This window comes from Delphinapterus leucas, chromosome 3 (genome assembly GCF_059928025.1).
Source record: "Delphinapterus leucas isolate spDelLeu-1000000601 "Yukka" chromosome 3, BTC_Dleu_Yukka2, whole genome shotgun sequence".
Classification (NCBI taxonomy): Eukaryota; Metazoa; Chordata; class Mammalia; order Artiodactyla; family Monodontidae; genus Delphinapterus; species Delphinapterus leucas.
The window spans coordinates 107468245-107494357 of NC_143131.1; the positions used below are offsets into that span (position 1 = coordinate 107468245).

The window sequence follows — 26113 nt, forward strand, 5'->3', positions numbered from 1 at the left end:
GACCCCTGAGAACAAGAAGAAAAGAAATCCATTTTCCAAACAAAAACTCATCATTCAGCTGGAGGAGTGAGGGGAAGATCCTAAGAGAAAGAAGAGAAAATGTATACCAGTTTCTGTAAATTCATCATAGCAGATCAAGTGAGAAAAGAATCTACCTGTTCCATCTGCCTTAACTATTTTGCAGATCTGTATTTGACATTATATACATGCAGTTTCTGCTTTTTCTGCATTAATACTTGGAGAAAGAGAGAACTGGATTGAGCTTTTCATTTTTCCCCAGTCGTCTTCATATTTTTTTATATACCAGAGAATTCAGATCACTATGGCCCTAAGGGAAGCTGGTAGCTCACATCTATAGTTATGACTGTGCTGAGCATGCATCACTGCTGGCTGAAGTTTTATATGTACGTGAATCCGGGTTGAGCAAATTGGGGTCCAAGATGTGGTTATGTCCAACAATTGATCAGACAGTGCTGAGAGATTCTTGGTTTCTTATGTAACTGGGTGCTCCATGCTTCATTTCATTCTGCTGCTATTGGGGAATGGACACAGGGGGAGAAATGGGATGCTGTGTTAGGTATTTGAGAGGATCAGCAAATCATCATAAAATTTCTCCTTGTCTTCAGCCCTTCAAATCTAGGTTGTAAGCCTCAAGGGGAGTGGGGCATGGACCCACTGTCAGCACAAACCCCATTCTGTTCTCTGTGTGAGTGCAAACTTAAGGAAAGTATAGATTTTCCTGCGTTGTGACTAAAAAGCCATTTCATGTTTCAATACTACCAGTAGTTTTCATATATTTTTATGAATATCTCAGAGACTTGTATCTAGTTTTCTGTCCTGGACACCAAGGAAGTATGAGAATATGGAGTGCATGAAGATGTGTCCCAGCAAAGTACCATATGTTGTTGCAGTTTTGCCTGAGTTCCCTCAAAATGATAGTTCGCAGAGAGTAACTAACTATAGAGAAAAAAAAATTGGATTATACAATTTGGAATTCTTCTGTTATCATTTGTTCATAAATGACAAAGTAAATACATTTGCTGAAATAATGAAACCTATAGAAAAAGAGAAAGCCATTAATTTAAAGAAGTGACCAAATGCTTTGAAGCTTTGCTAGAAGGCATTGATTTTTCCCTTAGATCAGTTAGTGATGTTAGAAAGCTGGCTAATCCTTTATAGAATAATAAATGAGCTGCATCGTCTGCAGTGAAAGTTCCTGGAGATTTTTGCAATAAATGTAAACCCCTGTGTCTTCTCTCCATCTGCTTTGTAGACTTGGAGATCCCTAACAGGATTTATTTTGGTTTCTTGGAAAAACGGTATTTCCACAAGGGAGAAAGTAGATATAGGTATAAAACTGGTGAGATTACATTGTATTCTGTATTCATGGTTCTAAATTGAAAGTATCAGTATGACTCACACATTTTATCCCAAAAGTATATATTTCTTAGCTCTGTCCACAAATATCACCTGTAACAAATGACCAGCCCAGTATCAGTGAACACCCTTAGTGCCCACATTGTGTATTTCCATTCAGAGGAACCAGGGAACCTTGGAGAAAGCATTGATTCCAGATCTGGGTAGGAAGTGTACTAGAGAAGTCTAGACATCTTTTCACATCAAAAAGTAAAGAAGGTAACAAAGCCTACTTTGTTTCATGTCAAAAGGACCAAGGAGCCAACTTGAAGAAACTAACACTGACTTAAATTTGGATAGAACAGCAATACTACTACTAATAGTAACTGATTTAAATGAAAACATAAAATCCCTAGGTTCACAGACATCACACACACAGAAAAATGTCATTTTCACCTTTGAAGAATGCTAGAGAACTAAAACTTACTTTGAAAACTGATAAAGAATTTAGTGTGAATCAAGTTTTCTGAGTGAAAACTCCTTACCTGAACTCATTGTAAGCAAAAAATTGATAAGAGATTTATCCTTTGGGTAATTTTTCTACAAAATAAGTGAAGAAGAAAAGGGAATATTCCAACTTTGTAAATGTTTTACTTAATGAGACTACCTGTGAAATATCGAATATGAATCACATCATGCCTATAGCTTCAGGAAGCATAGAGTATTCAGGGGAGAGAGGAACTTACTAAATGACACTGTAGGATGACGACAGCAAATGCCAGACTAGGAATCTCTCTGGAACAAGGAATCCTTGTTCAATAAAACTTTCCAAGGAGCAAAAAACAGAGAGAGGGAATTATGGTTTAAAACAAACTTTAAGAGACTTAATGTATAGATGCAGTTTATTTGCTGTTCTTCACAATAAGCTTTTTATCTTTTAGTAATATGGGACCAAGGGTGCCTGCATTGGATGCCCTCTAGCCCAACCACTGAGGACTTTATTTGACTTCCTTCCTTGAAAGGGCTGCGTAAGAGGAGAGCAGTAGAGCTAGAGCTATCTGGAGGGTCAGGGTGCAAAGACTTAGGAGAAATGGAGGGATACTACGGGAACAGAGATGTCTGGAGACCCATCTTAATTTTCTGTGGACTGAAAGTTGACTATTAAGGGCATTAACAAGGAAGTATTTCACTCAAAATATTGCTGAGAGGTTGTGGCTGCTAATTTCTGTCTTAAGAGCCCTTTTGTAAACTTGAGTGTGTAGTTATTAATATAAATGAACTATTTTGAGGTAGTGCTTGACATTTTAATTTGTTTTATTTATCTTGACTCTTAACTGAATTATGACATGTATTTTTATATTAACACTGAATAATATTTTATTCTTGTTTTGTGAGGTATATGTACTTCCAACTCCATGTAAGTGTGTGAAATGTGTACATTTCCTAGTGTTGTGTGATTTATGCCACAGCTATTTAATGTTACTAAATAGCCTTAACGTTGGCTTTAACAGTACATTTTAGAGATTAAACAGGTACCAATCTAGAAAAGTGTAGTTTTTTTAAAAAATATAAATTAACTGTCAACTTGTGAACAAATGTAATAGTGTCCAATTATGAAGTCTAGGATAAAAATAATGTGGAAATATTCAGGGTTTCTGGGAAAAAAAGTAAAAACTTAGAAAATACAAGATTCTGCGTTTCAGTCTTGATTAGACTATAGTAATATGGGGGGTTGCTATTTAAAGCTACTGGTGGGAGGTTAGAGAACCATCCCCTAGGTCCTGTGCCTCTACAGAATAAAACTAGCACCAGCAACTAGCTGATGGAGTCACTGGCATACTCCCTGCCCTAGCACACATATTCAGGCACTACAGATTGTTGCACCTGGGAGCCCAGAGCTCTTTCCTGTTCTGCAAATCCTCCCAGTGTCCTTGAGATCTTGGATTTTACAGAATTTCCTTGGACCGTGTGCAACAGGTTCTGCAACTTAGATGCTGCTGGCCAGCAGCCACTGTCACTCAGGTCTGCATTTCCTAGATTTCACAGACCAGAGTCTCTTCTGTTCTCAGATAATTAACCTCTGAATATCAACTCATCTGTGAAATAGAGGACAACCACAGGCAACCTTTTATAAGATGGAAATGTAAATTCTGCTTGTGGATTATAGTGTATTATGTGAACTGAGCAATAGAAGGGAACAGTTCTTCAACCACTTTCTGGTTTGGAGTATTAAAAACAGAGGTCAGTACACTTTCACATAAAAGCCCAGGCTATATCAAATTTGTGATGGGCAGTTCTGAGAATCTAAAGTCAATAGAAATCTGCATAAGTGACTAAGATCAAATTTTTATATTCCTTGTATTTCAGTCAATCAATAGATAATTGTTGAGCACTTTGTGTCAGGCACTGGGTTTGTAACAATGCAAGCCAGACAAGACCCTATTTTCTTGGAGCTTATGTTCAGGTAATAGTGACAGTTATTTTTTGAGATCTAACTGCTAGGCATGGTACCATGGTCTTTGAAATACATTGTCTGATGTCATAGAACATTGATGTTGCATTATGCAAAAATGAAACAGCCTTTTTTTAAACAAAATTTAATTTTATGCAAATTCTACTGGTAAACCTTTTAAAAATGTCTGCAATATGTCAGAATTACCTTCACATACTGGTATCTTTTTCTTCTCTCTGAAATAATTGACCTCCTCACTTTTGTATATAGGTAAAGCCAAACCATTGGAAGTGAGGAAAAATTAACATTTTTCACATCTTGTAAGTGACAGAAAGTACTCTCTGTATTGGTAAAAAATCAGATTATCATTGATTGTCAGATTTTTTTGTTTAGCCCATTGTATAACTTTATCAGTTCCTATCATTACCAACCAAGGAGTTGTAAATTAGATTTCAGCTCTGTAGTTCTTTCCTTTTATTGCTAAATTATTTCAAATTGTAGTTTTTCAAATCAGTGAAATGTTTGAAGAAGCTGTAAAAAGCAGTTCTATAACAGTTGGGACTTCCCTGGCGGTCCACTGGTTAGGACTCCTTACTTCCACTGGTTCGATTCCTGGTTGGGGAAATTAAGATGCCGCATGGCCAAAAAAAAAAAAAAAAAAAAAAAGAATAAAAGCAGTTCTATAACTTATATTATGAGTTATTGGACTTAAACATAAACATTGTATTTTCAGTTCAGTAAAGCACTACTTATGCACCACAAGTAACTCAAACGTGAATCTGGCAAGTAATTGTAAATAATTTGGCTTGGGTTTTCTCTTTGACTCATTTGGTGACCTTTCAATTTTGCCAGTCTTTAATGATTAAAAATACTTTAACTTGGTTCCCAAACTGTCTGCTGCAGAATTAGAGCTACATGTCTTTGATTTTAAAGTTTAACGTATTCAAGTGATCAGTCACAATGATAACATAGTACTGAATTATGGTCTGAAGATTACATGTTTGTCACTTCGCCTTTTCCTGTATGGCTTCATAATGGCAACGGAATAGAGGAAATTTACTGAATGTTAACAGGCAGATTCCTTGTTGTGTATTTGTTAACCAGGGTATTAGGATATATTTCCTAGAACAATAACTAAAATGGATGTTGAATCCATTTGGATCCATCATCACCCCATAGCATTCCTAAAGTTGTTCCTCAGAATTTTATACAAGGTGTCTTTGAATAAACTGTTAAGTGAGTGTACAGAAGTAGGTAGCTTACTGCTCTGACAAATAAAGGATTCTGGAGTATTTGCTAATCATACCAGATGAACTCTGAAGAGTAATTGCTGAATAGTTTTCTTTCTATACTCAAATCTTTTGCCCAGTGTTTTGGAGGGTATTTATTGAGTTTATTTTATTGTGGTTTCCTACTATTGAGTTTTGAGTTCTTTATATATTTTGTATACAAGACCTTTGTTGGTATGATTTGCATTTTACCTTGTATCATGTATGTATTAGTCTGGGTTCTCCAGAGAAACAGAACCAATATGAAGTGTACATAGGTAGAAAGAATTATTGGAAGGAGCTGAGTCATGTGATTGCAGAGGCTGGGAAGCCCAAAATATTCAAGAGTGAACCAGCAGTCTGAGGACTCAGGAATGAGCTGATGCTTCAGTTTAATCTGAAGGCCATCAGGCTGAATATCCAGGAATGGCCTGAGTTCACATGTGAAGGCTTATCTACTATAGAATTCTCTTTTGTTGGAGAGGGGATGTCTGTCTTCGTTCTATTTAGGCCTTCAGCTGATTGAATGAGGCTCACACAAATTATGGAGGGCAATCTGCTTTACTCATAGTCCATCAATTTATATGTAAATCTCAGCCCAACACCCTCACAGGAACATCTAGAATAATGTTTGACCACATATCTGGGCTCTAGGGCCCAGCCAGATTGACACATAAAATTAACCATCACATTGTCACTTCACAAAACTGTTTAAAACTGGAGCTTATTACCTTTCAGACTTTATTAAATTTTAAATGTGTTCATTTTTCTACCTCGTAGTTGTAGTTTGTATTTTAAATTGAATGGCCTTCAAGCTACTCTTCGAAAGAAATTCATTTTGATAGAAAATGTGTGTCAGAGTTTGGTTTTGTTCAGAGATTGTTACCCACAACCTTGAGTCACTGAGGCTGTCCTAGACCACATGCTTGCTGTGATTTTTCAGCATCACAATGGACAGTAAGATTTGTTGTCCAACTTTTGTCTAAGAGTGAGCATTAGTTACAATAAATGAAGATTAAATAGTCCAAAAGAAATTAACTTGGAGTTGAACAGGTTTGTTAGTGTTTCTAAAAATTCAAATATTTTTCACATTAATATGAAACATTTAGTCCACCTTAGCACATAGAGCCATATGGTGCTAATTGAGCCATGTGTGATTTATTTTTATTTTTATTGAGATATAATTGACATACAACACTGTACAAGTTTAATAGGGCATAAAATGACTTGACTTATATATATTTTAATAATTACCACATTGTTTAGTGAACATCCATCATCTGTTATAGATACCAAAGGGAAAAATTTTTTTTTCTTTGTGATGAGAACTTTTAAGAGCCACATGTGGTTTAAGAAATGTCTGTTTTGTGGCATAGTTATTAGACAAACATCCAGAGTGCCTGGTCAAAATTTAATAAATACTGCTCCTACCTTCCTGCGTATAGTTGTTTGGGTTTTTTATCTTTGTGCATATTACTTTAAAGGTTCTATGTAGTTTGAGTTGAAGTCAGTTGTGAGTATTCGTGAAAGCTGTATCTGATAATGCCCCTTTCCAAAAATCTCCTTTTGAAGTCTAACATACATGATTACTTCCTATCTCATTTTGACTATGGTACAATTTAAAAAATGTTAGTTGTTGACAGTTGATTTATAGCTTATTAAATAAGCATTATTGAAGTAAAATTCACATGTAGTGAAATGCACAGATTTTAAGTTTACAGTTCTGTGAGTTTTCATAAGCATGTAAACCTGCGTAACATCTAGCTCAATCAAAATATGGAATATTTCCATCACACTGGAAAGTTTCTTGACAATCAGATCCTCACTGGTAGCCCAGGCTGGATTATATAGGAGGTACTCTTTTTATGTCTCATCTCTTTCACCTAACATAATGTCTTTGGAATACATCCATTTAGTTTCTTCATTTTTGTTACTGTGTAGTATTCCATTTTATCACTATAAAATTTGTAATAGTAAAAAATGTGTTTATTTAGTGCCTATTGATGGACATTTGGGCTATTTTTTAGTATGAGGTTATTATGAATAAGCTGACATGAACATTCTTGTACAAGTCTCTGTGGTTTTGTATGTTTTTGTTCATTTTGGGACACTACCTAGGAATGACTTCTTGATTCATGGGGTAGGTATACTTTTCATTTATAAGAAACTGCCAAGTGCTTTTCTACAGTGGTCGTACCATTTTATACTCCCATCAGCAATATATGAGACTACCAGTTTTTCCACATTCTTGCCAACACTTGTTACAGCTTTCTAATTATAGCTGTGTTTCTGGAGGTTTAATAGTGTCTTACCGCCACTGCATTTCCCTGATGATTAATGATGATGATGATAAGCATCTTTTCATGTGCTTGTGACCACTTGTATATCTTATCTTGTAATATTTTCATATCTTTGGCCAGTTTTTAAAGTGGGTTATCTTTTTGTTTCTGATTTGGAGGAGTTTTAAAAAATATATTCTGGATACAAGTCTTATGTCTAACATGTATTGTGTATATTTTTCCTAGTGTGTGACTTGCATCATCTTTTTTTATCGTTTTCTAAATCATGTCTTTTGAAGAGGAAACGTTTACCATTTTGAGGAAGCCCAGATTCTCAGATTTATTTATCTGTCTATTTAATTTATTGACTAGTGCTTTTATTGTTCTGTCTTGAAATCTTTGCTTATCCCAAGGTCATGATGATATTTCCCTATGTTTTCCCCTAGAATCTTTATAGTTTGTTTTTAGATTTTTAACTATGAATAGCCTCACATTATGTGAGACAGAGATTGTTCTTCTCTCCCCTACTCTTATCCCCCCATATAGATAGCCACTTCTTCCAGCACCATTTGTCAACCAACTATCTATTCCATGTTGAATTAGTTTTGGTACTGTTGTTGAAAGATCAGTTTTCTGTGTATTGTCCGTATTGTATCCTGTTCCACTGATTTGTTTGTTTATTCTCTTATGCCAGTTATTCTAAGACTACCCTGTTTTGATTGCTTAGCTTTATATGTCCTAAGTCTTTCAACTCTGTTCTTTTTCAAAATTGTTTTGGCTCTTCTAGGTTCTTTGTATTTCCATATAAATTTTTGAATTAGCAATATCAATTTCTACAAAAACAAAAAACCTTGCTGGGGCTTTGGAATTTCACTCTTAAAAAATCTTTTTGGGAAGAATGGTCATGTTAACAGTATTGAATCTTCCAATCTCTAAACATGCTATATCTCTCCATTTATTTAGGTCTTTGGTTCTCTCAGTAATGTTGTATATTTTCAGTATACAGGTCTTGCATGTTTTGTTAAATTTACCCATCAGTCATGTTTTTCATCTGGTAAATGGTATTTGTAAATTTCATTTTCCAATTTTTTTATGATTGTGTATAGAAATGCAATAGACTTCCATATCTTGGTTCTCTATTCTGTGACTTTGCTAAACATAAACAGTCATGTCATCTGTGAATAGAGATGGTTTATACTCTTTCTTTCCAGTCTTTAGTATTTTCCTCTCTCCCTCTTTCTCTCCCTCTCTTTTTTCACACTGTTCAATTAGGTAGGACCTCCAATACCATGGTGAATAGAAGTGGTGAGAATAAACATCCTTGCCTGTTCCCAGTTTTAGAGGGATTGAGTTCAATATATCACTATTAAGATGTTAACTATGGAGTTTTGGAAGATGTCATTTGTCAGATTGAGACAGTTCTATTTCTGAATTGCTGACTGTTTATTATGAATGGATGTTGAATTTTGTCATGATTTTTCTACATCTGTTGAAATGGTTATATGGGTTTCTTCTCTTATTCTGTTATTATCACAAATTATATGATATTTTGAATCTTAATAACCTAGCATCTGTGGCATAAACCCCACAAAGATCAAAGATATATTTGGTCAAAGATATTATGCTTTCTGCTACTTTTTACTTGCTAACATTTTGTTAAAGATTTTTTAATCTATGATCACGAGGAATATTTGTCTAAAATTTTCTTTTTTTTGTAATAAACTTTGTCAGGTTTTGGCGTTAGGATTATGCTAAACTCATAAGGGGTGTTGGCTAGTATTCCTTCATCCTCAGTTTTCTGAAACAGTTTTTGTAAAATTGATCTTATTTCTTCCTCAACAATGGAGCTACCTGTGCCTATGGTTTGTGTGTGTGTGTATTACAAATTTAATTTCTTTGATAGCTATAGAATTATTTCAGTTTACTGTTCTTGTTATAGTTTTGGCAGGTTTTTCAAGGAGTTTGCCTATTTTGGCCTTATTGATTTTTCTTTATTGTTTTCTGCATCAGTAGTTTTAACCCTTTATTATTTTTTTATACTTTAGGTTTACTTACTTTTTTCTGCTTTCTTAACGTAGAAGCTTAGATCATTGATTTCACCTTATTTATTTATTTTTAATTGAAGTATCATTTTTTTTAATATAAGAATTTAAAACTATAAATTTCCCTGTAATTCCTGTTTTAGATATATCCCACTAATTTTGATGTTTTCTTTTCATTATCATTCAATTCAAAATGCTTTTTAATTTCCCTGTGGTTTATTCTTTTACTAGTGGGTTACTTAAAAGTGTGTTGCATAATTTAGAAATATTTAGGGGAAGTCTATACATTTAATTTAACACTGTTGTGGTCAGTAATACTGTCTCATTTCAATTCTTTGAAATTTATAGTGACTTATTTTATGGCCAGTAATCATATGGCTCTTGATTAACCTAGTCAGTGTTTTGGTTGTTGATTTGAAATCTAGTGAGAGCTTCAGGGGCATGTGTCCCCAGATCAATGTGTAGTGATAATGGAACCCAGTGTATATAGTATTGTCATTACTTAAGTATCTCTCGTACCTGACTCATTGATGTCTTCTACACTCAGGAGACAAGGCATTTTATGGCCAAATTATGAGAGTCCATGAGGATATTTTTTCCATATTGACTTCCCGTGTTTGCTTGAGCAGTAGATTTTTTGTAAATAAAATAGTTATTTTTTCTATTGTTGCCTCTTAATTCATCATAATTTTTTTCATACTCTTCAGCTTATTCAATGATAATAAAAAGGCTAATTTAATTATACCTACTGTACCAAGTAAGCACACAAGTCAGAGAGACCTGAGTTTAAGCCTACTTCTTCCCTTACTATTTGCATGACCTTGGTCAAGTTATTTAACTTCTCTAAGCTTTAATTTTCGTATATGTAAATGGGAATGGTAATAGTACAGTTGTCCCTTGAACAACACATAGGTTAGAGGTGCTGATGACCCCTGTGCAGTCGAAAATCCATGTATAACTTTGAAGTCCCCCAAAACTTAACTAATAGACTGTTGACCAGAAGTCTTGCAGATAACATAAACCATCAATTAACACATATTTTGTATATATGTATTATATACTGCATTCTTACAATAAAGTAAGCTAGAGAAAATAAAATGTTATTAAGAAAATCCTAGAGAGGAAAAGGTACATTTACAGTACTGTACTGATCCCATATGTTTTACATCATCTGTTTGCAAGATGTATCATCTGTCACTACCTACATCAATATTGTCTTATACAGTACAAAACACTGTGTAGTGTATGTTACACACATTACTAACACTAGAGATAAATATGTAAAGATTCACTTTGCTGTACACCTGAAACTAACACAAGATTGTAAATCAGCTATCCTCCAAAAAAAATTTTTTTTAAATATGAGAAATTTAAAAAACATTAAAAAAAGAGAGGCTAATGTGGAAAAAGAAATGTGTATTTATTTACAGGTATAACAATTCATACATTGATAACAAAGAGGCAGCAATATGATTGCTTTATTGTAACCCAGTATAATGATACGATTGTGTCAGGATAGCCTAGCCTATACACTGAGTGAATCATTGTACAATTTTTATGGCATATAGCAGTACAGTCATATTCATAATACAGTATTGTAAACATTGTAACATTTAAAAAAAACACTTATCTGTGATGATAGTTTCTCTAATTAGAAGGGGTGAGGGGAAATATGGCACATACTGAACTGTAATTAATTCTCTGAGAGCAAAGTTACATAAAACACTAAGAAAATTAACACATTAATTTTATATTAAATATCACTCAACTCATACCTATGTAAGGATAGACTGGTATCCACATATATTTTATGCATTCATGACATACGTAACCTTGTCTTAATCTTTTCAATATTTCTATGCTGTTTGATTCGTCTGTGAGTTTTTTCAAATTGTCGCAAATCTCCAAAAAGTTTTTCAATATATTTGTTGAAAAACATCCACGTATAAGTGGACCTGCGCAGTGCAAACCTGTGTCATGCAAGAGTCAATTGTACTTGGTAGAATTAAGTTAAAAATTTAATAAAATTTAAATTTAATAAAAATTTTAATTTAAGATGCCACTCTATGCTGATTAGTAAATAGACCAGTCTTTCAGAGTAGTAGATCTTTTATACTATCTATTTTGTTGCTAAGGAGAAAAAGGGGGAGAAAGCTGCTCTTAAAACTGGTTACCTCTAGGATGCAGGAATGGAAGTGAGAAGAAATAGGGCAGAGTACTTTTGCTTTTCATCAGGAATTTAAAGTATAGGACGATAAGCAGATGCTTTTATATTCTTCATGTGTAACTTTTTCTTAAAAAAAAATAAAAATCTTTTAAAAAGTAATGAAACTGGGTCCTAGGTTTTAAGTTTAGGTATCCCAATTGGAAGAAGATTTTTAAATAGTTCTGAAATGTCAGAATTTGCTACTTATATTCATTTCCCTTCTGATTATCTTTATTCATATAAAGAATATTCATATTTCCCTTCCCATTATCTTTACCCATGTTAAATGCCCCTTAAGATAGATATTTTTGGGGGGCTTCCCTGGTGGTGCAGTGGTTAAGAATCCGCCTGCCAATGCAGGGGACATGGGTTTGAGCCCTGGTCCCGGAAGATCCCACATGCCGCAGAGCAGCTAAGCCCGTGCACCACAACTACTGAGCCCGCACTCTAGAGTCCACGAGCCACAACTACTGAAGCCTGCGTGCCTAGAGCCCATGCTCCGCAACAAGAGAAGCCACTGCGATGAGAAGCCCCCGTACCACAACGAAGAGTAGCCCCCGCTCGCGGCAACTAGAGAAAAGCCTGTGCACGGCAACAAAGGCCCAATGCAGCCAAAATAAAATAAAATTAAATAAATAAAATTTAAAAAGAAGATATATATTTTTTTAGTAATAGAAAGATTTGAAATTTCATAAAATCAAAACTTTAAACACATAACAAATGAATTCCATGCTTTTATAGGCTCTCTTGGTGATATTTCTCATTCTAAAGTTTGTATTGTCAACTACTGAAGCACGTGAATGGTTGACTGATTTCAATTAACCTTTTATTGTGACTTAATTTTCTTATCTATAAAATCGGGATAGATAATACTTTTCTTAATTCATTATTGGTATTGGGATTAAATGAAATAATTTACATGAATTTTGAAAACATGTTTGTTAAATGTAGGCTGTGATTAATTATATTCCAGGGATTTTCCTTGTGATTAATTAAACTTGTCATTATATAAGTCCATTAGAATTTTTAGTGTTCAGAAAGATTTGGGGGAAATTTTTAAGTCATTTCATCTCATAAAAAAAATGAGACTAATACTAAATGGTCAGGTTGCAATTCTTTTTCTTCAGAATTTTCAAGATGATAAAATTATTAATTAGTAAAGTGAATTACTAAGGTAGTTTTGTTGGATAGGTTTAAAGTATATAATATTTTGAGAAACTTGATAAAAATTAACTACAAAACCTATTACAGATATTTCCAAAATAAAGTTTGCACATTTAGTACTTTATTAAATTGTAGAATCTGTTGTTGCGTTTGTCTTCATTATACTGGGAAAGCAGTAGAAATAAATATTAAGCTGTTTAATGGCATTTCATTATATGGTCTTAAGAATAAATACTTCATCAGTGTCTAGAAAATGTATATAACTTACTGTAACTTCATTGTTATTAAAACTAAGTTTTGATTACGACCTAGAGGCCAAAAGTAAATTAGAATTTTAGGAGAGCTCTTAGTGACTTCAACTAAGCATTAGACTGACTCAAAATCATCATACTGATTCGTTTTTCAAGTTAGAAAAATACTTGCTTCATGACAGCTTATTTAATGTCTTTGTCTACTCTGCCATTTAGGCAGGATTTATTAGAATACAAACTATTAATATATCTGTTAAGGGTGCCAGTATGTGCTATCCTTTAAGTTTCTTCTGATACTTTCTTTTTTGCCTTAGTATTCACGTTACCAGCAAATTATCACACTAATTTAAGTAACTGGAATCATGTCGATTGTGAATTTAAATGTTACATTAAGATTAAAACTATTACTTAGAAAATCATTGGGAAATGATCTTGGTGTCTCTGAATATGAGGAAGAGGCTGTTACCCATTTTAATCTAAGTTTTAGAAGAGAAAGATAATTTAAATAGCAGGATGATTTTATATTTAACATGAGGAGAATTCTCTGGATATTCAGAACTGTTATGAATGAAGTGGGTTGTAAAGAATTCTTTCTGGGTGTTTCTTCCTAAAAATATGCTCACCCACTTGCCTATGAGTTTAACTGCTGTGTTTACTGGTGGCATGTGCTTTGTATAATTAAAAGGATTGACATTTAAAATTCTAACATTAGTACTTTTGGTGTGTTTTTTTTCCTTTTCTTTAGGAGGAGCATATTATTTAATATCTAGAAGTCTAGGGCCAGAATTTGGCGGTGCGATTGGCCTGATCTTCGCTTTTGCCAATGCTGTTGCAGTTGCTATGTATGTGGTTGGATTTGCCGAAACTGTGGTGGAGTTGCTTAAGGTAATTCACCTTTTTCCAGTCATTTGTTTCCCAAATCTTTATTGAGGGTTTATGTGCCACTTACCATATATGATGCTAGGAAAGCAGCAAGGAACATGAAACTCGCCTTTCAAGACGTTTAGTATGGGAGATAGACAAAAATAATTACTATAGAGTGTCAGAAATGGCTAACTGTAGGGGGCCGTGGCAACACGAGGGGGATCACTTAGTATACCATCCAGGAGTGGGGTGTCAGAGGAGGGTCAAGGCAGGGTTTTCCAAGGAAGGGAGTCTAGCCATTAGCAGGCAGATAGGAGAGGTAAAGTATGGTATGAGGGGAATAGGGAAGAAAAGGAAACAGATCTAGAAGGAGTAGAGTATGATATATTAAAAAAGAAAAAAGAAAAACAATATTTCAGTATGGCTGGAGCACTAAGTGGCAAGAGATGTAAGATGAGAGGGAGAAAAAAGGATCATGCCAGGAAGGGTTTTATTTGCTCTTAAATTTGAATCTTACCTTGACTGGAGTTGCGGATCCATGATAATCAGATTTGGGGCCTAAAGAAATATCTGACCACAGTATAGAGAATGTATTTGAGGGATCACAACTGGAGATGGAGACCATTTAAAAGGTTGTTGTAGCTGTCCTGAGTGGAGATGGTGGCTAATATTAAACCAGTGACCAATGAGGCTGGAGAGATGTGGGTGTATTTGAGAGATTTTTGAAAAGTTGAGTAAATGGACTTGATGAATGAGATGTGGGAAATTAGAGAAAGAGAAAGGAAGATTTAGATGGATGGTAATGCCATTTACTGTGAGAGAGAATGCAGAACATTTTCGCTTTGGATGTCTAATTTGGTATATCTAAGTAGAGCTGGCCAGAAAGTGGTTGATAATATTGCTCTGGAGTTGAGAAGAGAACTTGTTTGAAAAGAGTAATTAGTATGTGTGTAGTTAAAGCAGTACAAGTGAAATAGGATTCAGTATTATTAAATGAGAGGAACCTTGAGTAACACCTATAGTTGTCATGTTAGGTTGTAACTGTTCATCTACTGTAGTACATGGTATGTTAGGAAGTGTGACATCTGAAAGGACTGACTCTTGCATTGGCATTGACCTTAGCTGTGTAGGCCAAAGAGACAAAGCAAAGGAAGTAAGAAAGTGGTGTAATCATTAAGAATTCATATTCATTCATTGTTTAATTTAGTATATGTTTTTGATGTCATTGATATTTAGCCACAAGTAATTTTGCTCTTAGAACGGATTGGTGTGATTTGGACAGCTGCATGATAGTGTGTTCATCTCTTTTCCTTATGCAACGTAAGAGACCATTAAAAGAATGAGCTCACTAACCACAATGAATGCAAAATATATTTCTGCTTTGTAACTTTAAAAAATCCTATTAGTACTACTTAGTCATATTATGATTTTTTCCTTACTTGTTAGCAATTCTTTTTTATATTTGAGTCTGTATAAAATACAGCAGCGTTAATAATTTGATCATATTTTTGATATCTTCAGCTGCTTGAATGACACCTTAATAGTAAACAGTAATTCATTCCTTTTCCCTAGGTCTCTCTATTCATTCCTTAAGTAGGCATTTATTCAACTTCTGCATGTGAGGCACTGTGATAGTTCTAAAACTTTCAAAGAGAATTGAAGAATTTATCTGAACTAACTAATACTGCTCATCCTATTATTTTCTTTTTGTAGGAACATTCCATACTTATGATAGATGAAATCAATGATATCCGAATTATTGGAGCCATTACAGTGGTAATCCTTTTAGGTATCTCAGTAGCTGGAATGGAGTGGGAGGCAAAAGTAAGTAGTGATATCATTGGAACATTTGTAAATGTTGAATGTACAAACTTTTAGACCTTGTGTTTTAGGAATGTTCTAAGGTGTAGTAATATTTTCAGATTTTGAAGGTTCCTAAGTGGCCATTTTCAAAGAAGTTCACGTATAAGATCATTTTCTATTTGGTGACGTAGTGAGGATTTGGAGATAACAGTCATTTTAAGAGGTAATCAGAGTATGTAGGAAAAAAAAGAATTATAGGGTATGTCAGAGGGATTTAGTAAAGGTAATATAAGTACTGTGATTTTTTTCCTATATTTTTAAAGTTTCTGTTATTTGTTAACAGGACATGCACATCTTTAATTCATTTCAGAAATATATGGCCTGATCCTACTTTTGCTATTCATTTTGGATAGTTCTTTAAAGATTGTTCATTTAACAAAAATTTATTAAGCACCTGCTTTGTGCTTGGCATTGTGTGAAGACCAGGGAAACAAGACAGAAGCTTTCCCTCATGGAAGTTATATTCTAGTCGAACTGAATTAATGTATAGACATGATATATTTGATTTTGATTTTTCACGTTTAAAATTTCAGGCTCAGATTGTGCTTTTGGTGATTCTACTACTTGCTATTGCTGATTTCGTCATAGGAACATTTATCCCATTGGAGAGCAAGAAACCCAAAGGTTTCTTTGGTTATAAGTGTAAGTAAGAAAGATAGAATTTTTTTAAAGGTGCATATTACAGCATTCTAGTGTTAAATAAATTTAGTATATTTTACATAGTTTGTAATGTAATTGAGTTTGGTGTAGTGACTAACAGTAATTGTCCAGTTTAGTTTGGTTCCTCTATGTTTGTTTCACTTTTATTTACATCTTTCATTTCTGATTACTAGCAACAAAAGGTGATAGAATGTAGAGAAATCAGTGCTATTGAGGAAAAGTGCTTTTGTTCTCTTCTCATTTGGAGAAATTGTTACTGAAATTGTAAGTTTTGTTCTAACATCACTTTTTCATTGTTTTAGTTGTATTTAAACACAATAATCTAAAAGTGCCTAAGACTGTGAAAGCAACTAGAAATATTAGTTTCTTGGTATAATTGCAACCTAAGTTTTTCTACAGTTTACATTATTAATTGTGTGAGAATTTTCCAGTTTTTATCTTCCATAACCTCTTTCAGTCTGTGCATCTAATTTTCACTACAGGTGAAATTTACTTGTCACTTATTGTTTCCTAAAGTGTCTTTCTGCATCTCCTCTTCTCCCCACTCCCTCCACTGAGCAGCCGTTCTGAACCTATCTCTGCAAGGTAGAATGAAAGCCAGAAAGAATAGTTGCAGTAGCATCAGAGGTGCTTATCACTTAGGGTAATAGGTGTGTCTGTCTTAAATTGACAAAAACTCCTTGTTTTGAAGCCTTAGAAGGAAAAGCCTAGCTCCACTTCTCCTGAGTTGTTTAGCCCAGAGCTATGCATACAGATTTGTGAAAAGATGCAGAATGTACAATAAATCAATGCACTTCTTCCTTCAGAAAGTCTTACTGGAAAAAAATTAGTTGACTAAATTTTGGATCCTAGAGACCTAGTTGATTTACCTTCTGGTGTAAGCTCCTTAATCTAATTGCCGACTGGTAACACCACACCATCCTTGGAACATATATGAGTCGTGCTTGTTTGGCCTATGTCTGACACTGACTTGGCTGGGCAGTTTTCACATAAGAGTTGTTTCAAGGTGCTTACCTTAAGCAAGAACACCTGCCTGCAATAATTTTACCTACTCATCCTGAGTTGATAGTGTGATGTCTGTTCTGGTTACTAGCGCTTATGCCTACTTCTGAAACCAGGCACTAAATATCTAATCATGATTTCCTGAATTAGGGGAAGAGGTGTCTTTTAGGCATGCCAGAAGTGAAGATTAGTATTATTAGTTAGATAATTTTCTGTATTTCGTTCTGTCATAAATTGTATTTGTGACATTTCTTCTAATTATGAATGTGTTTTTTACTTAAATTTTTTTTACATTATAGATTTTTGAACATTCGTTTTTGCCACCTTTATTTCTAAAATTATAGTAGATGGTTACTTCTAAAAAGATTCCTAATATGTATTTTCTGTTTATGGCTTTAATTGATTTTAAAATATCTGTAAATATCTGCTAGGCCATATTTTTCATTTCCTTTTTTTCAGATCCATCCTTATCTAGTATAGTAATAATTTATATTGTATTCAAATAGCACATCTGGGCTTATCTCAATCTGAAGTAAATAAATTTAAATATACTTTGGAATATGACTTTTCCTTTTTAGCAGTTGATACTGCTTGGCCTTCCTTTTCTTAAGGTAGTGTCTGCAGTGAACAGGTTATGTTAATAAACTTGTCAGTTCAAATGACTACCTAATAGGGATATTCATTTTCTCCTTTTTCCTTTTTGATATGAGAAATATCTCCCTTTTGCCAAAGACCGGTGCCTCTGCTGTGATCTAGATCCCATTTCCTTTACTTTCTCAAAGGCATTTATCCTTTGGTAATTTACTTGCTTCCCTGCATCAAAACTGTCAGCTCTGTATAACCTCACATACTTGCTCTAGTAATTCCCATCCTTGAAAATACTACCTCTGGTCTTTTATTCTCCTCCAGTTACCGCCTTACTTTCCAGGCCCCTTTCACAGACAAATTTCTCAAATCCTTACCTCCCATTTATTGCTTGTTATTTCAAAAAAAATTGAAACTTACAGACAACTTGAAAAATTAATACAATAAATTCCTTGGAGGCTTCCCTGGTGGTTCAGTGGTTAAGAGTCTGCCTGACAATGTGGGGCACAGGGTTCGATCCCTGGTCCAGGAAGATCCCACATGCCGAGGAGCAACTAAACCTGTGCGCCACAACTACTGAGCCAGCGCTCTAGAGCCCACGAGCCACAACTACTGAAGCCTGTGTGCCTAGAGCCCGTGCTCCACAACAAAAAGAAGCCAATGAGAAGCCCGCGCACCGCAATAAAAAGTAGTCCCTCTTGGTGCAACTAGAGAGAGCCCACGTGCAGCAACGAAGACCCAACGCAGCCAAAAAACAAATAAATAAAAATAAATAAATTTATAAAAAAATAAATGAATTCCTTGCACCCTTTACCTACATTCACAAAAAAATTCACACTTTTATGTTCTTTTTTTGCCACATTTGTTTTATCACTCATATATCTAATTGTTATTACTATGATTGCTAAACCTTTTGAGAGAAGTTGCAGAAATCATGTCGTCTTGCCTATAAAATACTTAAGTGTGCATCTACTAAGGAAAAGGACAGTTCAGGAAGTTTAACTTTGGCATAATGTTATATATAACATATTTTTCAGGTACAAATTTTTCCAACTCTTTCTTTCTTTTTTTCTTATTTGTTTGTGCCGGGTCTTAGTTGCGGCAGGCAGGCTCCTTAGTTGTGGCATGTGAATTCTTAGTTGCGGCATGCATGTGGGATCTACCTCCCTGACCAGGGATCGAAACCAGGCCCTCTGCATTGGAAGCACAGAGTCTTAACCACTGCACCACCAGGGAAGTCCCTCCAACTGTTTCTACAAAGATTATGTACAGACTTTTTTTTTCGTGTTCCAGGATCCAGTCCATGATCCTGTATTGCATTCACTTGCCATGTCTCTTCAATCTCCTTTTTTTAAAACTAGTTCTTTACATAATCATCAGTCCCCTTTAATCTGAAACAGTGCCTTAGCCTTTTATTTTTTATTTATTTTTTTAACAGATTTTTTGGAGTATAATTGCTTTACAATGTTATGTTAGTTTCTGCTGTATAACAAAGTGAATCAGCTATATGCATACATATATCCCCATATCCCCTCCCTCTTGTGCCTCCCTCCCCACCTCCTAATCCCACCCTTCTAGGTGGTCACAAAGAACCGAGCTGATCTCCCTGTGCTATGCAGCTGCTTCACACTAGCTATCTATTTTACATTTGGTAGTGTGTATATGTCCATGCTACTCTCTCACTTCGTCCCAGCTTACCCATCCCCCTCCCTGTGTCCTCAAGTCCATTCTCTACGTCTTCATCTTTATTCCTGTCCTGCTCCTAGGTTCATCAGAGCCTTTTTTTTTTTTTTTTAGATTCCATATATATGTGTTAGCATACGGTACTTGTTTTTCTCTTTCTGACTTACTTCACTCTGTGAGACAGATTCTAGGTCCATCCACCTCACTACAAATATCTCAATTTCGTTTCTTTTTATGGCTGAATAATATTCCGTTGTATATATGTGCCACATCTTCTTTATCCATTCATCTATCGATGGACACCTAAGTTGCTTCCATGTCCTGGCTATTGTAAATAGTGCTGCAATGAACATTGTGGTACATGACTCTTTTTGAATTATGGTTTTCTCAGGGTATATGCCCAGTAGTGGGATTGCTGGGTCATATGGTAGTTCTATTTTTAGTTTTTTAAGGAACTGTTAGAAGGAACTGTTTAAGGAACTGTTTTTATGGAACTGTTCTCCATAGTGGCTGTATCAATTTATATTCCCACCAACAGTGCAAGAGGGTTCCCTTTTCTCCACACCCTCTCCAGCATATATTGTTTGTAGATGTTTTGATGATGGCCATTCTGACCAATGTGACGTGATATCTCATTGTAGTTTTGCTTTACATTTCTGTAATGATTAGTGATATTGAGTCTCCTTTCATGTGTTTGTTGGCAATCTGTATATCTTCTTTGGAGAAATGTCTATTTAGGTCTTCTGCCCATTTTTGGATTGGGTTGTTTGTTTTTTTTGATATGGAGCTGCATGAGCTGCTTGTAAATTTTGGAGATTAATCCTTTGTCAGTTGCTTCGTTTGCAAATATTTTCTCCCATTCTGAGGGTTGTCTTTTCGGCTTGTTTATGGTTTCCTTTGCTGTGCAAAAGCTTTGAAGTTTCATTAGGTCCCATTTGTTTATTTTTGTTTTTATTTCCATTTCTCTAGGAGATAGGTGAAAAAGGATCTTGTTGTGATTTATGTCATAGAGTGTTCTGCCTATGTTTTCCTCTAAGAGTCTGATAGTGTCTGGCCTTACATTTAGGTCTTTAATCCATTTTTTTTTTTTTTTTTTTTTTTTTGCGGTACGTGGGCCTCTCACTGCTGTGACCTCTCCCGCTGCAGAGCACAGGCTCCGGACCCGCAGGCCCAGCGGCCATGGCTCACGGACCCAGTCGCTCCGCGGCATGTGGGATCCTCCCGGACTGGGGCACGAACCCACGTCCCCCGCATCGGCAGGCGGACTCTCAACCACTGTGCCACCAGGGAAGCCCCTTAATCCATTTTGAGTTTATTTTTGTGTATGGTATTAGGGAGTATTCTAATTTCATTCTTTTACAGGTAGCTGTCCAGTTTTCCCTGCACCACTTATTGAAGAGGCTGTCTTTTCTCCATTGAATATTCTTGCTTCCTTTTTCAAAAATAAGGTGACCATATGTGCGTGGGTTTATCTCTGGGCTTTCTATCCTGTTCCATTGATCTATATTTCTCTTTTTATGCCAGTACCATACTGTCTTGATTACTGTAGTTTTGTAGTATATTCTGAAGTCAGGGAGCCTGATTCCTCCAGCTCCATTTTTCTTTCTCAAGATTGCTTTGGCTGTTCTGGGTCTTCTGTGTTTCCATACAAATTGTGAAATTTTTTGTTCTAGTACTGTGAAAAATGCTATTGTTAGTTTGATAGGGATTGCACTGAATCTGTAGATTGCTTTGGGTAGTAGAGCCATTTTCACAATGTTGATTCTTCCAATCCAAGAACATGGTATACCTCTCCATCTGTTTGTATTATCTTTAATTTCTTTCATCAGTGTCTTATTGTTTTACGCATACATGTCTTTTTTCTCCCTAGGTAGGTTTATTCCTAGGTATTTTATTCTTTTGGTTGCAATGGTAACTGGGAGTGTTTCCTTAATTTCTCTTTCAGATTCTTCATCATTAGTGTATAGGAATGCAAGAGATTTCTGTACATTAATTTTGTATCCTGCTACTCTACCAAATTCATTGATTAGATCTAGTGCTTTTCTGGTAGCATCTTTACGATTCTCTAGGTATAGTATCATGTCATCTGTGAGCAGTCACACTTTTCCTTCTTCTTTTCCAATTTGGATTCCGTTTACTTCTTTTTTGTCTCTGATTGCTGTGGCTAAAATTTCCAAATCTATGTTGAATAACAGTGGTGAGAGTCGGCAACCTTGTCTTGTTCCTGATCTTAGAGGAAATGGTTTCAGTTTTTCACCATTGAGAATGATGTTGGCTGTGGGTTTGTCATGTGTGGCCTTTATTATGTTGAGATAAGTTCCCTCTGTGCTTACTTTCTGCAGAGTTTTTATCATAAATAGGTGTTGAATTTGTCGAAAGCTTTTTCTGCATCTATTTAGATGATCATATGGTTTTTATCCTTCAATTTGTTAATATGGTATATCACATTGATTGATTTGCATATATTGAAGAATCCTTGCATTCCTGGGAGAAACCCTACTTGATCATGGTGTATGATCCTTTTAATGTGCTGTTGGATTCTGTTTGCTAGTATTATTTTGAGGATTTTTGCATCTATGTTCATCAGTGATACTGGCCTGTAGATCTTTTTCTTTGTGACATCTTTGTCTGGTTTTGGTATCAGGGTGATGGTGGCCTTGTAGAATGAGCTTGGGAGTGTTCTTCCCTCTGCTGTAGTTTGGAAGAGTTTGAGAAGAATAGGTGTTAGCTCTTCTTTTAATGTTTGATAGAATTCACCTGTGAAGCCATCTGGTCCTGGGCCTTTGTTTGTTGGAAGATTTTTAATCACAGTCTTAATATCAGTGCTTGTGATTGGTCTGTTCATATTTTCTTTCTTCCAGGTTCAGTCTCAGAAGGTTGTGCATTTCTAAGAATTTATCCATTTCTTTCAGGTTGTCCATTTTATTGGCATATAGTTGCTTGTAGTAATCTCTCATGATCCTTTGTATTTCTGCAGTGTCAGTTGTTACTTTTCCTTTTTCATTTCTAATTCTGTTGATTTGAGTCTTCTCCCTTTTTTTCCTGATCAGTCTGGCTAATGGTTTATCAATTTTGTTTATCTTCTCAAAGAACCGGCTTTTAGTTTTATTGATCTTTGCTATTGTGTCCTTCATTTCTTTTTCATTTATTTCTGATCTGATCTTTATGATTTCTTTCCGTTTGCTACCTTTGGGGTTTTTTTTTGTTCTTCTTTCTCTAACTGCTTTAAGTGTGAGGTTAGGTTGTTTGAGATGTGTCTTGTTTCTTGAGGTAGGATTGTATTGCTATAAACATCCCTCTTAGAACTGCTTTTGCTGCATTTCATACATTTTGCATTGTCATGTTTTCATTGTCATTTGTTTTTAGGTAGTTTTTTGGTTTCCTCTTTGATTTCTTCAGTGATCTCTTGGTAGTGTACTGTTTAGCCTCCATGTGTTTGTATTTTTAACAGTTTTTTTTCCTGCAATTGATATCTTGTCTTATAGCGTTGTGGTCAGAAAAGATACTTGATATGATTTCAATTTTATTAAATTTACCAAGGCTTGATTTGTGACCTAAGATATGGTCTATCCTGGAGAATGTTTCATGAGCTCTTGAGAAGAAAGTGTATTCTGTTGTTTTGGGATGGAATGTCCTATAAATATCAATTAAGTCCATCTTGTTTAATGTCTTATTTAAAACTTGTGTTTGCTTTTTTATTTTCATTTTGGATGATCAGCCCACTGGTGAAAGTGGGGTTTGTTAAAGTCCCCTACTAGGATTGTGTTACTGTCAATTTCCCCTTTTATGGCTGTTGGCATTTGCCTTACGTATTGAGGTGCTCCTATGTTGGGTACATAAATATTTACAATTGTTATATCTTCTTCTTGGATTGATCCCTTGATCATTATGTAGTGTCCTTCTTTGTCTCTTGTAATAGGCTTTATTTTAAAGTCTATTTTGTCTGATATGAGAATTACTACTCTAGCTTTCTTTTGATTTCCATTTGCATGGAATATCTTTTTCTATCCCCTCACTTTCAGTCTGTATGTGTCCCCAGGTCTGAAGTGGGTCTCTTGTAGACAGCATATATACGGGTCTTGTTTTTGTATCCATTCAGCCAGTCTGTGTCTTTTGGTTGGAGCATTCAATCCTTTTACATTTAAGGTAATTATCGATATGTAGGTTCCTATTACCATTTCTCAATTGTTTTGGTTTTGTTTTTGTAGGTCCTTTCCTTCTCTTGTGTTTCCTGCCTAGAAAAGTTCCTTTAGCATTTGTTGTAAATCTGGTTTGGTGGTGCTGAATTCTGTTAACTTTTGCTTGTCTGTAAAGGTTTTAATTTCTTCATCGAATCTGAATGAGATCCTTGCTGGGTAGAGTATTCTTGTTTGTAGGTTTTTCCCTTTCATCACTTTAAATATGTCCTGCCAGTCCCTTCTGGCTTACAGAGTTTCTGCTGAAAGATCAGCTGTTAACCTTATGTGGACTCCCTTGTATGTTATTTGTTGCTTTTCCCTTGATGCTTTTAATATATTTTCTTTGTAGTTAATTTTTGATAGTTTGATTAATATGTGTCTTGGCATGTTTCTCTTTGGGTTTATCCTGTATGGGACTCTCTGTGCTTCCTAGACTTGATTGACTATTTCCTTTCCCATGTTAGGGAAGTTTTCGACTATAATCTCTTCAAATATTTTCTCAGACCCTTTCTTTTTCTCTTCTTCTTCTGGGACCCCTATAATTTGAATGTTGCTGTGTTTAATGTTGTCCCAGAGGCCTCTGAGACTGTCCTCAATTCTTTTCATTCTTTTTTCTGCTCCCTGGCAGTTATTTCCACCATTTTATCTTCCAGATCACTTATCTGTTCTTCTGCCTCAGTTATTCTATTGATTCCTTCTAGAGTACTTTGTATTGTACTTTTAATTTCAGGTTGTTCATCATTGTTTGTTTGCTCTTTAGTTCTTCTAGATTCTTGTTAAGTGTTTCTAGTATTTTCTCCATTCTGTTTCCGAGATTTGGGGTCATCTTTACAATCATTACTCTGAATTCTTTTTTCAGGTAGGTTGCCTATTTCGTCTTCATTTATTTGGTTTTGTAGGTTTTTACCTTGCTCCTTCATATGTAACATATTTTTTTGTCGTTTCTTTTTTTTTTTTTTTTTTTTGATGGGTGGGGCTGGGGCTGTATTCTTGTCTTACTGGTTGTTTGGCCTGAGGCATCCAGCACTGGAGTTTGCAGGCAGTTGGATAGAGCTGGGTCTTGGTGCTGAGATTAGGACCTCTGGGAAGCCTCACTCTAATTAATATTGCCTGGGATCCTAGGTTCTCTGTTAGTCCAGTGGTTTGGACTCAGAGCTCCCACCACAGGAGCTTGGGCCTGACCTCCAGCCTGGGAACCAAGATCCCGCAAGCCAGTCACTGGGAGTTCCTCCCATCCCCTTATGTGTCCATGGTCCCCCACTGGTGCCTGGTAGGTCCCCTAGTTGTGCGGATACATGATTTCCGCATCCTCTTGGTCCGCCCCACAGCCTTTTATTTTTCTTTCCCTACATTGACATTCTTCAAGAGTACAGGCCATTTGTTTTTTTAGAAAGTCCCTCCAGTTGGTTTTGTTTGATTTCCATAGATTCACTTGTTTACTTTTGCCAAGAACACTACATGAAGAGTGTGTCTTCAGAGTCTCACATCAGGAGACTCACATGATGTCAGTTTTCCCCATCACTGATGGTGTTAAATTTAATGACTTGGTGAAAGTGCTACCTGAGAGTTTTATCTATTGTTAGGTTGCCACTTTCTTCTTTGTAATTAATAAGTAGTTTGTGGAGAGATACTTTGAGACCGTGTGTAACTTATTCCCCATGTTACTTTCACCAAATGGTCTTATTTCATTCATTCTCAACCCCTATTAACTGGCTTCTGTTTGTCATGGTCACAATAACATGTTGCTAGATACAGCATGCAGTTTTTTAGTCTTCTGACTCTCAGCAACATTATATTTAGTTGTCCCATTCTCCTTGAAACACTTTTCTTGTTTTATTTGATGTCAGTCACTGTGTTCTAGTGAGTTCTTTTCTACCTAATTCACTGGTCACTATATCTATTACTCCTGTTACCCCTTCTCTTCTTTCAAACCTCTAAATGTCAGAGTTGCACAGAGTGTTGTCCTGCATCTTCTAACTGTATTCTTTCCTTTGGCAATATCTTTTCTCATGGCTCAAAATGCTCTCAAGGGATTCACATATTTCTATTCCTGCATCTCTCCTTTAAACTCCAGATACAGGTATACATTCATTTGTTTATTTGATGTCCCTCCTACCTAACCGTTCTCAGACCTCTCCATCCTAGTAAGTGAAAGAAACCAGGATTTCAGTGTTTTCTACTTGCCCTCTTACTTACTAATCCTTCTCTAATCAGTACATTATTCTCCCATCACTAGATTGAACCACTGCAGTACCTCCTA

At 35.4% G+C, this 26113-nt stretch overlaps 1 protein-coding gene across 1 annotated transcript in view; it reads left to right on the forward strand.

The window, feature by feature from the left end:
* Window positions 1–26113, forward strand: part of SLC12A2 (solute carrier family 12 member 2) — a 112263-nt gene that overhangs the window by 30137 nt on the left and 56013 nt on the right. The window contains exons 5-7 of the mRNA XM_022588706.3: window positions 13764–13903; window positions 15596–15706; window positions 16279–16387. Coding sequence (XP_022444414.1) covers window positions 13764–13903; window positions 15596–15706; window positions 16279–16387 — 360 coding nt within the window. The remainder of the gene's footprint in view (window positions 1–13763; window positions 13904–15595; window positions 15707–16278; window positions 16388–26113) is intronic.